Source organism: Lutra lutra, chromosome 16 (genome assembly GCF_902655055.1).
Source record: "Lutra lutra chromosome 16, mLutLut1.2, whole genome shotgun sequence".
Taxonomy (NCBI): domain Eukaryota; kingdom Metazoa; phylum Chordata; class Mammalia; order Carnivora; family Mustelidae; genus Lutra; species Lutra lutra.
Window position 1 is genome coordinate 12116878 of NC_062293.1, and position 15230 is coordinate 12132107.

The following is a 15230-nucleotide window of genomic DNA, read 5'->3' on the forward strand; positions in this document are numbered from 1 at the left end:
GAAGGCTTCGAGGCACGTAACACTGACGTCAAGAAGGTCAGACCCAGTACTGAGGCCCTGGGGCCCCAAGCCTTCCAGGAACTTGCCTTGGGCCCTGATGTCCTGCCACTCGGGACCCAGGGGTACTAGCATGCCCCAAAGAGAAAGTGATGCAACGAGGGGCTCACCCTTTCCTGGCCCTATAGCCACGTGCAGTTTACTAGCCCACGCCCTATCCCAGTGACCTAGAACAGCCGACCAGCCAAGGTAACCTCCCATGTCCACAAGTGTCTCCGCTGACATGTAAAGGGAAAGAACTTTCGAGTCATCTCTAAAAAGACAAACTGAGAAACTCCTTCTGGGAAAGGGCTGATGAAGGGGGGTGGGGGGAGGGGTGGGGCCAGTGCCAGAGAGAAGTTAGAACTTGTTCCCTCCTATCCCTCCCCGAAACCATTCAAAAAAGAAAGCAGTATGGATCCCTAATAGATAAAAGGAACTCAAAGTGGCTTAAAGGTCTCATTCCCAATGGGTCCTCCCAACACCCCGTGTTGGAAACGGTCGTGTTTGCGAGGAGGGAAGTGACAGGCAAAAGGCACAGGCCTTGGAGGAGAGCTCCATCCTGCTGCACTAGCAAAAGGCCCGACTGTCCCAGCTGTGAGAGTCACAAGTGACCACCTGTCTCCTAACCTCTTGTGGGGCTCAGACAGGCATGGGGACTACACCCAAGTTAGCTCATCATGAATCCAGAACAGTGCCTCCATGGTGGGGCTGACATGCAGGCAAGGGCCAGAAAGCCAGCCAAGAACAGCCTCTAAGAAAACCAAACAGAAGCCTTATAGTCTTAGCACCCTCATTCCAACCCAACGAACTCTTTCACTCAAGACACTAAGACTGCCCCCCCCACAATCCACAAATAAAAGCTAAAGGAGAAGCAAGCACACAGACAGAACATGGCAAAATATGGCAGTAGGCAGAATGACCGAGAGAAAAACGGAAAACCATTTTTCCAAAAGTGGGGGTGCTGCCAGTATGCCTATGCAGGGGCAGACGGCCTTACGTGGCCTTGTGTCCTGGGAGGGAACACTACAATATAGCATGAAAACAGATCAGATATCAATGATTGAGGTCAAGCAATAAATTATGCCTCATCCTATTCAATTAACATATAAAAAATGGTATTGTTTTAAGGACTGTGACCATCAAAGGGTAACTTTTCTCAAGTTTGGACAGGAAACTAACTTCCACAGAACCCCTCATTTCTCCATGTTGGATGAAAGAGGGGTACCCTTATTCGCTTCTTATTAATGCCAACATGCTCTTCTTGCGGTAAAATGGCACCCGTCACCTTGTGGCTCTCCCTCCCTTGACTGACATGGGGATCTGAAATAACACAAGGAAAGCCACTGGGAGACCAACCGTGGAATCCCAAACCAACCATATTGACTTCCCTTCCAAGCGGCCCCATGCCACAGGCCAAAACACAGGACCCTGGCCAATGGAAACCAGATCATTTCCAACAAACTGGAAGAAGAGATGGTCCAGTGAGGCTGCTAAAAGGAACAAATTCTACATACGCCATGATACATGGCTCAGTGGGTTTGCCTTTCCAAACTGTCCCCTAGGCAAAGGAGATTCCCACTGCAAACAAACCTGTGGAACGTCTTCAAAGACCCTTTCTGGAATGGCGGTTCTCAACTGGACGCTGGGTGGGCTCTTGGGGGACTTTTGCCCAACCCCAGGCTTCACTTCCCTTGGCTCTCCTGAATCAGAATTCCAAAGGATGACAAGAGATGGGGTACCCCACTCCACACACACACACACACACACACACACACACTGTGATGAGACAGAAAGAATGGCTGTTCTCCACACAGCGATCACCACTGCATGACTTCAGACGACTTTCAATGCAAACTGTGACCCCACCTGACAGACCCCACCTGCTGACCCCCTCAGACCTTGCAGGCTGATGACTTGGATTGTTTTTGGAAAGCAAAGGAACAAACTCTAGGGGTGTGGGGGGATGGGCGAAATAGGCAAAGAGCGCCAAGAGGTACAGACCCCCAGTTACATGGTAAGTCAGTCACGGAGAGGAAGAGTACGGCATGGGGACTTTCGTCGATAGCACTGGAGCAACGCCGGCTGGTGGCAGGTGGGGACTACACTTGTCATGGTGAATACTGAGCCATGTACAGAATGACGGGATCACAATGTTGTGTACATGGAACTAGTACAACGTGGTGTCAACCATACTTCAACAATAAATTTTTTTTTTTTTTTTTTTTAAAGAAGGGAGCAAACCCTTAGCATGCCAGATGCATTTGACTTCCAAAGATCCCAGATCAGCCAACTTTGGAGAGAAGCCCTACTCGGTGGTGGAAGCTGACACAGAGCAGGCACTCTGCCAGCACGTAGTGAGCTGATGTCCACCAGAACACGTCCACAAGGGAACCTCACGCAGCGGGGGCCTTCGCAGAGCTCTGGCTTTCCGACCCTCACCATCAACGCCTTGTCCTTCGGAAACAACCAACACACGTACACACAAATCCTCCCTACGCCACCCCGTCTCCCACCTCCTGGTTCTGCAGACTGGACACCTTGGGCTTCAAGACCAGCTGTGCACGTCCACCATGGAAGAAAGGCAACGTCTTCTCATGGATCGTCATCTCAACCTTCTACCTTACTTTAGGTTTCCACCAGCCAACTTTCCTTCCAAGGCTCTAAGCTCGCCACCGCCTGGATGACCCCATCGCCCCCCACACCCCACCCGTGCCCAGCACATTCCCCCACCCCTACCACCAAGCAAATGTCCGCACACGCCCAGATGGGCTTTGCAAGGCCAGCCGCGAGGGGCTGGACACTGCAGCCAGCTGGCCTGGCAGGTCACCCTGCCCACTGTGGACACGACAGGGCTACCGGGATACTTACACGCTGCTGTCCGTCATGGACATGGAGTCATCCGTCAGTGCGTCGCTCGATATCTCACTATCGTTGGCACTGGTAGCCGGCGCAAAGACATAGCCAGAGCCTACATGGTATGGATTAACGGGATCGCTCCTCTTGAAGGACCTGCGGGAGAAGCACAAGAGTGGCACATCATGGCTTCGCACCAGACACCCAGGCGACCAGGCAACTCGGGGACAAGCGAGGGCACGATCCCGCCATGCGCCAGGGCCAACCTGCAGCCCAGGCCCAGCCGCTGGGCTGACAGCTGGGGCTACTTAAGAGAGGGCAGCTAATGGGGCGCCTGGGTGGCTCAGTGGGTTAAGCTGCTGCCTTCGGCTCAGGTCATGATCCCGGGTCCTGGGTTCGAGCCCCACATCGGGCTTTCTGCTCAGCAGGGAGCCTGCTTCCTCCTCTCTCTCTGCCTGCCTCTCTGCTTACTTGTGATTTCTCTCTGTCAAATAAATAAATAAAATCTTTAAAAAAAAAAAAAAAAAGAGAGGGCAGCTAAGCCACCGGTTCACCCTGGGAAGAAAGCAGGCTGGGCAGGGGACAGAGGAGGCCGTCAGCAGCCCAGGGGATCCTACAAAGGGCTAAACGCACACTCAGACAGAGGAAGGCACAGCACTCTGCTCTAGGAGGGGAGGCTGTCAAACCAAAGAGGAGAGCAAGTGCGTAGAGGTGAAGGGCCTCCTCCCCACCACCATGGCCAAGCCTGCCCTAGAACACGTTTTTAGGGCCCCCAGGGGTCTTAGGCACCCAAACTCCCCATCCGGGGTCTGTTAGCATAGTTCCAAGATTCACGCAACCCAAGGCCTGGCATCACCTTCTCACTTCCACCCCGGGTCCGGGACACTGGACAGATGGGACAGAAAAGCTCCAGACAAGGTTCAGAACTTGCACCCCACCTGGAGCTGGGCCTCTGCTGGGCCCTGCCCCACCCCCCCACCAGGCCTGCCTTTTCCAGGTAACTTGGCTACGCTCAAGACGGGCAGGATTCGAATGAGCAGCACCGCTGTTTCCAAGGAAGGTCCAGGCCCCTCCTCCGGTGTCTCCTGCCCTTTGTTTCAGGGGCCTCTGCCTGTCCATTCTGCCCTCCTGATCGCCTCCCAGGACCACCAGTGTGCCTGTCCCTGCTGGGTTGCATTCTTCCTGTGTCACTAGAGAAGGACATTAAGTGGGTGGGGGAGGAGGGGGGAGAAGTTAAGGCCACTGTTGTCAGCCAGCTCCAGCAAGGGGCCCATCAAGCCCGAAGTCACAAATGGCCCCACTGACAAAGACCCTGGCATACTCCACTGGGCCCACCAAGTCTAAGCCAACAGCAAAGAAATCAACTGGGGGAGAAGGGGAAGGCCCAGAAGAGAGAACCCATTCCATCAGGCCATTGCACAGGTCTCTAAAGATGGCCTTGGGGGCGGCAGATGAAAGGGACTCACGAAAGGTCAAAGCAGCCTCTATGTGCCATTGTCCAGCTCCTATCACCTCCTCTGTGTGCAGCACGGTGCTGGGCTCTAGCCGGACCCAGCCTGGGTCTCTGTTCTCTAGGCACCAGTGGGCTGGCCTCCATAACAAAGGGGCACCCTTGGGGAGGTGCGAGCTCACGGAGCGGGGCACGCCTTCACACACATCACAGCCCCCCGTGCTTGCAGCCACCTCGGAGAGAAGGTGTCCTAGGCCCACCCTGCCAGTGCACCCGTGCTGGCCCCGCAGGACAGCAGCCACCCAGGGCAGAGCCCAGAGTCACTGACAAGACGCAGATTTCTTTGGCCCTCACCCAAACTCCTTCTGCCTCCTGATACAGAGACCAGCCTCAGGGGTCCAAGAAGTTCCAGCAGCACGTGGGACCTGGGCCGTGCCACTAGACCAGACAGAAGGAGGGTCGGCTATGGGCAGGGGTCGCAGCCACAGTGCGGGGTGAGGGCCTCCGTGGGGGCAGCTGGGACAGGAAAGCTTGCACTCTAGCCAGAGTGAGCACACAAAAAGAAATGTTACATCCAGAGCAGGAACGTTTAGAGCCAGAATGAAGCCAATCTCCTTGGTACAGAGCAGTGAGTAACAGTCAAGCGTCACCACAGACGGGGCACTGGGGAGAGGCAGGATCTCTGTTCTGGGCACAGGTGCACCCCCGCAAACAGCAGGTGCTCTACTGTCCAGTCACCCTGCAGCCTCACAACCGTGGCAGGAGGCACAGAGCCCCAGGTGGAGGCCAAAGGCCTTGCCAGAGGCCACCTGGCTGGAGACGTGGCCACGAACCCACACCTAGGCTCCCCTAGGAGCTCGACGTCAGCAGGGACAATGATTCTGTTCTCCTGAGCCAGACTGGAACACACAGCCAGATGCTGGTACAGTACTGACCAGGAAGTGCAAATGAGGAAGGTCCCACTTGAACCCGTTGAATACCTTGGACCGAGTGACCTTAAAGTGTCCTTGAGACACTGGCCCTGTCCTCAGTGTAGAGAGCAAGAAGTCTCCCCACCTCCCAGAATATGTTGTGATGATTACGCGAGGACAGTAAGGCCCTCCGTGCCTTGGATCTCCAGACAGCAAGGCAGGAGAGAGAGGAGTGGTGGGAGCAGAGGAAGGGCAGCGGACTTTTTTTAAGAGAGGAAACGGGAGGAGAGATGATGGAGTACAAATGCCTCTTAGTTGGTAAGGGAAGTCAGAAGGAAGGAGAGGACGGCCGTGTCTGGAGCTGCCTCTAAAGGCAGGACAAGAGGGGCACCTGGGTGGCTCAGTGGGTTAAAGCCTCTGCCTTCGGCTCAGGTCGTGATCCCAGGGTCCTGGGATTGAGCCCCGAACTGGGCTCCCTGCTCAGCATCGGGAATCTATGCTCAGCAGGGAGCCTGCTTCTCCCCCTCCCCACTCTCTGCCTGCCTCTCTGCCTACTTGTGATCTCGGTCTGTCAAATAAATAAATAAATAAAATCTTTTAAAAAAAATCTTTAATAAATAAATAAATAAAATAAAATAAAGGCAAGACAAGAGGAGAGAGGAAATGGGCTTTTAAGTCAGAAAGAAGAAAGCATTTCCTACCAGTCTGAGCGGACCATGGAGTGGATAGGATTATGGAGTCACCCAAGTCTTTTAAAAAAGCCCAAAGCTCCCTGCTCTCTGGGGTGCTCTGACAAGGAAACTTCTCCTGGGTCCCCTCCTAGCTTTCAGAAGCCCAGGGGTAGGAAAGTGCTCTAAGCCCTTCCTGATAGGGACCAGACCAGCGAGCGCTGTTGCTGGCTTAGCTCCGGGCCAGCAGGTGGCCACGGTCCATGGACATGGGCTCTCCCCCTAAAAAACACCCGGCTCCAACATGCCCATCGGCAGGAAATTCCTACAATCTCCGAAGACTCGAGGGCACTGTAATTTGGGGAGATGTTGGTAATCCTCCAAAAAACCAAATGCTGAGGAAAACAGAGCTGTTGGGGGTTTGGCTCTTCCTTCTTCCGTGGTATTTATCAGGACTTATGGTCACTCGGTGTTGGTGTCTAGGCCTCGGATGCCTGACAGGCCGGAAACCAGACCGGAAGCTCCATGAGGGCAAGGCCCAGGTTGGTCCTTGGTGCCAGCGGCTCCCCAGCTGGTGGGGCGAGGCAGGAGCTCTAGACTTTGCTCAAGTTCCTTAACAGACATGGGGTCATCTGATAGGTGGCTGTAAAGTGTTTCGGTCTAAGAGGCATTAGTGCGAGATCAAAAAAGCCCAGGGGGCCTTCAAGAGCCTTCAGACACAGGCTGCTGTCTCTGTGGCATTCCCTCAGACAACGTCCTGAGGTCAACCTTTTTGGGAAGCAAATGACTCCAGACAAATCCCTTCTCCCTCCCCAACCAGAAAGACACAGAACTCAAATCTGTGTGTGCTCACGGCTTTGCACTCATTGGAATGGATCACAAAACACACGGGTCCCAAAATAAACTCATCTTCCTCCGCTTCCCGAATAGAGGGCTGCTTTCGTGACCATCCTTAAAAACGAAATATATTGCCCTTATTAGCTCGCTTGACCGCAAGAAAGTATTTGGGTTTTCCTATAATTGTAACAGAGGAGGGAGGTCGGAGCAAAGGAAGGAGGCAGGGTCGTGGAGATAGAAATTCAATTTTTAAGAACCCAGAACATTGTCAGAATCACCACACGATTTTGAGAAAATGGATTAGAGCCCTTTTTCATGTATCCGAAAAAAAAAAAAAAAAAGAAAAAAAAAAGAAATGGGAAAGAAACTTGACCATGCTACAGTAATTGTACCCAGATGCTTTATTTCTTCAGGACTGTTATGCTCCCATGGTTGCTGCAAGAATTTTTTTTAAAAAATATTTTATTTATTTATTTGACACAGAGAAATCACAAATAGGCTGAGAGGCAGGCAGAGAGAGAGGAGGAAGCAGGCTCCCCGCTGAGCAGAGAGCCTGACATGGGGCTCAATCCCAGGACCCTGAGACCAGGACCCGAGCTGAAGGCAGAGGCTTAACCCACTGAGCCACCCAGGCGCCCCCGCTGCAAGGATTTTAAATTCCTACAAAGAGCAGAGGCCTACAGTACCGATTCCGCAGGGGGCGGACCTGTCGGTTTGTAACGCCCATGGGCAAAGGGCTTTGGGCTGTCAGTCAGCAGGGACTCCTGGGACCTTCAAGGAAGGGAAATTGTTTCCTGGCTCTTCCTTTTTTTCTTCCCCAGCTCGTTCTGATCTCTTATCTTGATGCCCTGCTGTGGCCCCGGCCCCCTCCCCCACACGCCAGGGCCAAGCCACCCACAGAGCACCAGAGACCTGAGGTTTGGGGCCTCCTCTCTCCAAACAGTACAACTTAACAAGTATTTCCACGTTTAGGGCTTGCCAAAAGCCCTCTGACAATGTACTCCGAAGTCACTGCCCCAAAGGCAACCACCTCTTCAAGAAGCATCTTCTAAGGCAAGATGGCGGCGGGGGTGGGGGGTGCATTCAGTAAGGGGCCTGACACTCAGGTGGCCTTGGGCGGCTGAGCCACTAGAAACAGGCCAGCTCTCACAAGTGGGTTTTGGCAAACTGCCTCCTTCAGAGAGCCCAGCCTCTAACTGAGGGCCACTGCTCCCAGCCTATCTTTCCTGTGGCATCATCTTCTTTGATAACTGAGGCCGAGCTTGATTCCAGTGGCTTCGCACAAAAACCCGCTTCCTGAGGGAGCTCTTTCAGAGACCAGGAAGCACTTGGAGCCAGCAGAGGGCCATGGGCTAGGCCCGACTCATCTGAAGGGAGGCCAGAGGAGAGGTCCAACGGCAGGCACAGGAGACCCGCTTGGCACAGAAGGGCACCAGGGCTGGGGCAGACAGGGGAGGACACAAGGGAGCACTCTGTGAGCCCAGCACGGGTCTCCTTCCCAAAATACATGCCAGGCCGAGCTCCTCATGCCACCGCCCCTCCACACACACCCCGTGACACCCCACGTCTGCGTGCTGGGCTCTGGCACGTGCTCCTACCGCCGGGTCCCTCCGGCTCCGGAGTTATTTACGGAGCCTGTCAAAAGCCCAGGCATCCCACTCCAGCGCTCCCAAACCAGAGTCCTCCCCTCCGAGGATAATTCTCGCTCTTCGGTTCCAACTATTTATATCCAACCTGACACCAAATCAGGGAAGACACAAACAAGTCATTAAAAAGGAGGCCTCCCCCGAGCGCCCAAGGTAAACACGGGGCCTGGAAACCGGGCCGGCTCCTCCACGGCTGCGGACAGCAGACCCCTTGGCAGGACTCGGGGGGTCGGCCTCAATCGGAGATGAAAGGGTCAGCCGGGAGCCCCGCATCCCAGGAGCTGGCTGAAGAGACCCAGGCTGAAGTTCAGCTCTCAGAGAAGCGGAGGCCTGGGAAGGTGGGCTTCCAGGGAGCGCGGGCCACCCCGTTCCCGGTCCCACTCCACTCCTTATCACAGTTAAATGAAAAGAATTCTACGACTTCGCAAGAGTTCAGAACCTTTCCCTTTATAACCAGGGCTGTCTTGTCCAGTGTTTTGATCCTAAGAGCAAGCTTGACACAGCAGAAGGGAGGGTGCCCAGTCATCACAGAGAAGGACACGTGATGAGTGGACAGGGCTGGAAGCCAGGCCCTGGAAAAATGTGGGACACCTCCTAATATACCCTGTGTCCACCTGAAGATCCTGAACGTTCCAGTGAAACCGGATAGGTCCTAGGTTCTCTGAGAGGATGCCCAGTCAAGACGTGGCGGGCTCCGTGTGGTACAGATAAAACACTTTATTTTAATCCAACAGGGCGCAAAAGTGCCCACAAATAGAATGTGACGACCACAGGGGTGGGTGAGAAGGTGTCATCTACGGATCAACAAGGCCCACAGTCCACACCTTGGAACCACCAAGGATCTCTGACGCCTGCCCCCAGAATCTCAAAAAGTTCACCAGAGTCATCTCGGGAAAGTTTAATCCTGGTCTGATCCCAGTGGAGGCCTCTGGAAGGGGGAGGGGCCCACCCAGGCGGGCTCTCTACTGCCCACCCACAAAGGGGAGGGGTCGCAGCACGGTCCTGCCTGGGAGCACTTTCTCTTCGGTGACATCCCAAACCACACGCAAACCACGCAAGGTTTGCTGCTGACAAAGGGGCCACTGTTCCCAAACGGGCCACTCTGGGTCCTGACAGTGGGAGACACAGAAGCTCCACTGTTGGAAAGTCCCTAGAGTAGCAGTGAGACCAGCACCCATTTACCAGAAAGTTCCCTTAATGGCGTAGCTGCAGGTGCCTGGTGACTGCCGGGCCACAGAGGCCAGACCCAGTATCTTCCGCAAAACCACCTGACACCAGAAGCTTAAAGATGCTGAAACAACTCCTTTTCACGTGATCCTCCACTTCCTTTCAAAAGCCAATGGAGTTCCACCTGGGTGTAGACCAGATGTCTGAATGTGGGTGAACCCGAGCGCAAGGCTGCAGGAGCGCCCTCTGGTGGCTGGAGAATGAGCTCTTCACTCCCGGTGGGAAAAAAAAAAAAAGCTCTCTGGGCCACCCCTAAATCACTGCTTCTAGGCTCAGACTGGGCTACCCTGCCCCTGGTGTTCCTATGGGACCCCGGAGGCGGGACCTGCCAGGAAGAGGGCAGTCTCCACAGAGGCAGCCACCAGACTGCATCCCCGATCCCAAACACACGAAGAAATACCGGAGGCAGAGAGGGATCAAATGCCCACCACCTCCTCCGCTGCCATGCCTCAAGCAGTGGATCTAGAAGCGAGAGGCTCATTTGGGGTATCTGGAGGGGGAGGGAGGGAAAGACACGGAAAAACTCATTTCTAACAGGAGGTCTGAACTTGCTGTCAGAGGTCAAGAATCTTAAGACTTGGCCATTCTGTAAAGGACTGCTGATCTTTGAAGCCTCAAAAAGGCAAAGTACTCCAGGGCCCTGTCCTCTCCATCCAAGACTCTTGTCCGCCAGCACTAAGCAACACAACCGTCCACGGAGGTCTGAGCCTCAGGCCGCCAGCATTTAAAATCTAGATTAATCTACCAGAGGACTCTAAAGCCAAGGGTCCTTTATTCGGGAAAGTCACAGGACCTTCCCTAGTTAGAAGGGTTTCTTGCCGGGTGGATACCCAATGTACACAGAGAACCACAGCCTCAGTTGTGAAGCCAACTGCTGACTATCGTCTGCACAGAGAGTTCGAAAGACCCCACTTACCCCCACGTCCAGTGGGTGCGCACGCTGCTCCCTGGGCCTCCACAACCCAGCTGCCTCCCTGGCCACATCCATTCCTCTCACTACTGATGAGTGGTGAGTGACCCCTTCCAAAACCGGCGCTTAGTGTACTCAGTGACTCAGAGGCATCAAAAGCTGTTGTCTTCTCTCTCTCTCTCTCTCTCTCTCTCCCCACCGCCCCCCCCAGCCTTCTAAGACTGGTCCAGGATAATAAGTAACCCGCATTAATGAATACTGCTTGCCACTGTTTGAAGTCAGTCCTGGAAGACTGCAGGCTGCGATTCAGCTGTGTGCGGTACTTCTCCCCACTTTTAACAACGACAAGCCAAGATCAAAGGGTTTGTGGCCAGCGGTCCTAGCTCTCAACAGACCTTCTTCAGCCTCAGCGGCCTATCCATCCCACCATCCATCTCACTTAACTCAAAACATCTGCAAAGCCCACACCAGCCCCTGCCATTCCCCCCCTGCCGCCAGCCCCCAGCCCCCTCCCTGGAGAGACACCCACCCTCCCCGGACAGACAAAGTCCTACCTGTATCCATTCTCAACAACCTCGGCGGACCGCACGTTCGCTGTGGCCCTCAGGGTTTTGCTGGACAAGCCAACCACAGTGGGTGACAGTTTGCACTTGAAGTCAGCACAGGCCCACTCCTCTTCCTCGTTCAAGGTGGGGAGATAGCCACACACGACCTTGAGGCTCCCCAGTCCCCCGTTACTCATGTAAGCCGTGTTTTCTCCCCCACTCCTCACATATTCGAGGTATATATCAGAAGTCAAAAACATCTGGTAGGCATTTTCCTCCATCACCGACTGGATCTCGGTCTGCGCCTGGTCAAACATGATGGAATCAATCTGTTGCTTCTTGATGCCATCTCTTATGTAGGTTTTGGTGGCCGGTTTCAGCTGCTTGGAGACGATGCTGTTGTTCTCAATGTACCTCTTGTAGATCGCTTTGGCTACTCGTAAAGTTTTGGTATCCTTCAGGTTCATCTGCCTGAAGCCATTGCAGGCAAACCAGAAGTCTAAGGTATCCACGCATTTGTCCCTCTCCAGGAAAGTGCGGAAGAGATAAGCACCATCTTGATCGCCCAGCAAGGAGTGCAAGGACTTGGTCCACCTGGTCAGAGGGGAATCCGGGGATGCCCGTCCCTCGGGCTCCCCCAACCCATCCTCATTCCGCCTGGCGTTGGAGGAGACAGGCATGGGTTTGGTGACCTGGCCCTTTCCTACCCCGGGCTGGCACGGCGGGGTCTCCCCTTCTTCCCCGGGGACGGGGGGCCGGGGGGCATCCTCGTGGAAGCTGCTGCTGGGGTCTGGGAGGCGAGTCACCAGCACAGCACTGCTCATGGTGAGGGAGTTCTCCCTCCGGAGTTTGTCCTCTTCCCCCAGCTCTTCTCAGCAATCAGCGTGGTCTCTCTTTCTCTCTCAAGTCAGCAGGGGCTCATCTGAGCCTCCTTTCTGGAAAGAAAAGGAAGGGGGGAGGTAGGGAGAGAGAAAGGGGTATTGATCTAATCAAAACCAGATCTACCCAACATCAAAGCAAGAAAGTAAACAGGCTTTTCAACTCCTCAAATTCAAATCAAGCAACCCAGCTATCTGCGAGGTGCTCATCTAAAGTATCAGACGCTGCTTTTTCAAAGGCGAAATCTGAGCTCCCTGCACAATTGGGGGGGGGCGGGGAAGGTGAGCTGGGAGCGCAGAGGGTGGGAGGTGGGGGCGGAGGGGCCTGGAAGGTGTAAGACTGAATCTTCCAAAAAGCCCACGAGCCGGGGTGCACGCAGGGCAGCCTCAGCTCCGCACCGGCTCCGCTGCGCTTTCTTCCCCTCCCCTCTGCTCCCCCCGGCCCCCCTCCCCCGATAGCATCAACTCCAAAGACGCGCACACGGAGCCGCCGGGCTGTGTGCAGGTGAAACCAATTTCGGTAAATTTCCCCACTCGGCTCTCAGCACAGATAACTCGAGCTCCAAACGTGCCCTTCCCCGGCATCTGGTTCCCATTCCCCCCACCCACCCCTTCCCTCGGCGCTCCCCCTTCCCACTCCTTAAAAATTCAGAAGATCCGCGACCGAGAAAGAAGCCCGCCCAGCGAGGGGCGGAATGGGCTCCCAGCTGGAAAACGCCCCCCTCCACCCAGATGTAAATGTTCGCGGCGCCCCCGCCTCCCGCCAAGAATCCGGCTCAGTCTACACCTCTGTGTTCCCCGTTCCCCCAAACCAGAAATCAACTCACTCAGACAAGACTTTGATCTTCAAACTTTGCGAGAGAGGCAGAGAAGCCTCAGGACCCGCTGCCCCCTTCGCCCCCACTCCCGCCCCCAGCTCACCTCCCGGAGCCACAAACCCTACAAAACCGGATCAGAAACCGTCTCTCTCTACCACTGCCTGTGCCAAGAATCCCAAACTCTACTGACCTCAATCCTGTCTTTTTTCCAAAAGAAAAAAGTCTTATCTAACCAATAAACACGCTGCTTTCCCCAGCACGGGAAGGATCAAACTAAGGAGGGCAGGGGCGGGCCGGGGGGGTGGGGCGCGACCCCGAACTAGGGGCCTCGCGGGGGGCCGGGCTGGGCAGCTCGGCGGGCGGAGTGGCGGGGCCGCGGGGAGCGCCGCGCTGCCCGGGCGGAGGGAAGGTGGGGCGGCCCCGTTACCTGGAAGAAGAAGGCGGCCCAAGGCCGGGCTCTCATCTCCGCCGAGCCCCACCGGCCCGCCCCCCCGGCCCAAATCCAACCGAACGCGTCCAGAGCCCCGGCGAGGGGGCCGCCGAGCGCGGGGCCAGAGCCTCGGGAGGCGCTCGCGGCACCCGGAGCCCGGGCGCGGGTCGGTCCCCAGCGCCGCCGCTCGCGAAAAGGCACGGAAAGCAGCAGCCTAGTCCAGAAATGGCGACGCGCGGAGCCTCTGCCTCTCCGCACAAGGGGCCGGGGTGGCCGGGGGCGCGGGGCCCGGGCTGGGAGGAGGGACGCGGGGGACGCGGGCGTCCCGGGCCCTGGCCGCTCCTGCGCGCAGACTGAGCCTGGGCCAGTGCTCGGGGCCCCTAAGCCCGGACCAGCGGCCGGGAGGGGAGGAGGGGAGGGGGGCAGAGAGGCGGGAGGCGAGGAGGGGGCGGAGGGAGAGGCGGGGGGGGGAGTGGGAGAGGGCGGGGGGAGGGCAAGCGGGGGGCGCCGCCACCCTTTCATCCCACCTTCCAAAGGCACTCCCGCGCACACTCACACCCCGACTCACATCCATAACAACGACAGCGACGCGACCCCCGGGCGTGGGGAGGGGGGAATCTGCCCCCTCCCCAACCCCGCCGCAGCCGCCACTTGCAGAGGTCTCTCCGCCGGGGGCCCCGCCACCCCGCTGGGGAGGGGGCCCCGGGCGCAAGGCGCGCGGGGCGGCCCGGCCAAGCCCCCCGGAGCGCCGGGCGCCGGGCCCGCCGCTCCCCTCCGCGCCAGCCGGGAGAGCGCCCCGAAATAGCCGGCCTGCCAACTTCAAAGGGCCGCCGGCACATCAAAGCGCTGGGCCGCCGGGCCGCCGCGGCCTCGGCACTCACCATTGATCCGCGGGCGCGCTCCGCGGCGAGACCTCGCAGGCGCCCCGGACAGGGCCCCGGCCCCGGCCCCCGGATCGGCTCGCAGCGGCAGCCCCGGGCCCCCCCGGGCCGGTCCCGGCGTCGGGGAACATCGGGAGTCGCACGGCAGGGGAGGGGGGTGCGGGGAAACAACAATCCCGGGATTAGAGCGAGCTCCACCGGGAGGGAGGGTGAAGCGGCGCGCTACGCCGCCCCTTTTATGCAAAAGACCCGAGTGGGCCTCCGCCCCCGCCGCGGCCGCCCCCGGCCCCTCCGGCCCCCGCCCGGCCCGGCTTTCAACACAGGTCCTGTTTCCAGCAGTCACTCCGCGCACCAAATGTCCTCCGGGCGCTTCCAACAAAAACTGCGCTGTGGATTTAACTGTGCACTTCAAAGGCGCGAGCCGAGCGCACGGTCCTGAAAGGGAGGTACGCGCCGGCCGCGCCCCCGGCCGCCCCCCGGTGCCCCTGCCGCCCCTCCCCAGGGCCGGCCGGCTCACACCGCCCCTCGGGCCCGGGCTCGGCCCGGCCGGACCCCCTCCACCCCCGGCGCCCGCGACGCGGCTCGGCGCGACCTTGCCCCCTGTCCGAGGGGGGCTTTCTTTGAAGCGGCTCCGCTGGGGCCGCGCCTCCACCCCCACCTTTTACAGCAAGGCTTTCGGCGGGGGAGACGGGCGCCTCGGACGCCGGGCGGCCCCGAAGTCCATTGCAGCGCGGGGTTATTTTTATTTCCCTGCTCTCGGGTTGTTACTGAGTTGCCAGGACCTTATCAAAGCGCAGCCGGCTCCAGCCGACTCCCCCGGGCCGGGCTCGGGGAGCCAGTGATCCCGCCGCGCCAATCACAGCCGCGCTCGGCCGGCCCGCGCCGCCCGCCTTAAAGGGACAGCGCCCCGCGCCCGCCCGGCCCGGCCCGGCCCGGCCCGCCTCCGCCGCACGCTCGGCTCCCGCGTTAACCCTTCCCGGGTGCTCCTCCGCCCCTGCCGGCCCCCGCCGCCCCGGGGGGCGCTCGCGCTCTCGGCCGGAGTTCCAACTCTGTCTTTCAAGTTCTGTGGCCTCTTTGCTCCGGCTTGCTCCCCCTGCCTGCCCTCGCCCTCCCTGACTCTGGAAAGCGTTCTGGCCG

General features: G+C 57.7%; 1 protein-coding gene across 6 annotated transcripts in view; it reads right to left on the bottom strand.

Moving 5' to 3' along the window:
* Nucleotides 1–14987, bottom strand: part of AXIN2 (axin 2) — a 31457-nt gene extending 16470 nt beyond the window's left edge. For 2 of the 6 annotated variants that reach the window (XM_047708074.1, XM_047708069.1), the window contains exons 1-3: nucleotides 14094–14638; nucleotides 11096–12021; nucleotides 2908–3048 (exon numbers count right to left, since the gene is read on the bottom strand). In XM_047708074.1, coding sequence (XP_047564030.1) covers nucleotides 2908–3048; nucleotides 11096–11910 — 956 coding nt within the window. In that variant the 5' untranslated portion in view covers nucleotides 11911–12021; nucleotides 14094–14638. Of the gene's footprint in view, nucleotides 1–2907; nucleotides 3049–11095; nucleotides 12022–13209; nucleotides 13570–14093; nucleotides 14639–14751 lie in introns of those variants that run through there. The other 4 variants (XM_047708070.1, XM_047708075.1, XM_047708073.1 and 1 more) reach the window with 4 other exon arrangements.
* Between the last annotated feature and the right edge of the window lie 243 nt (nucleotides 14988–15230).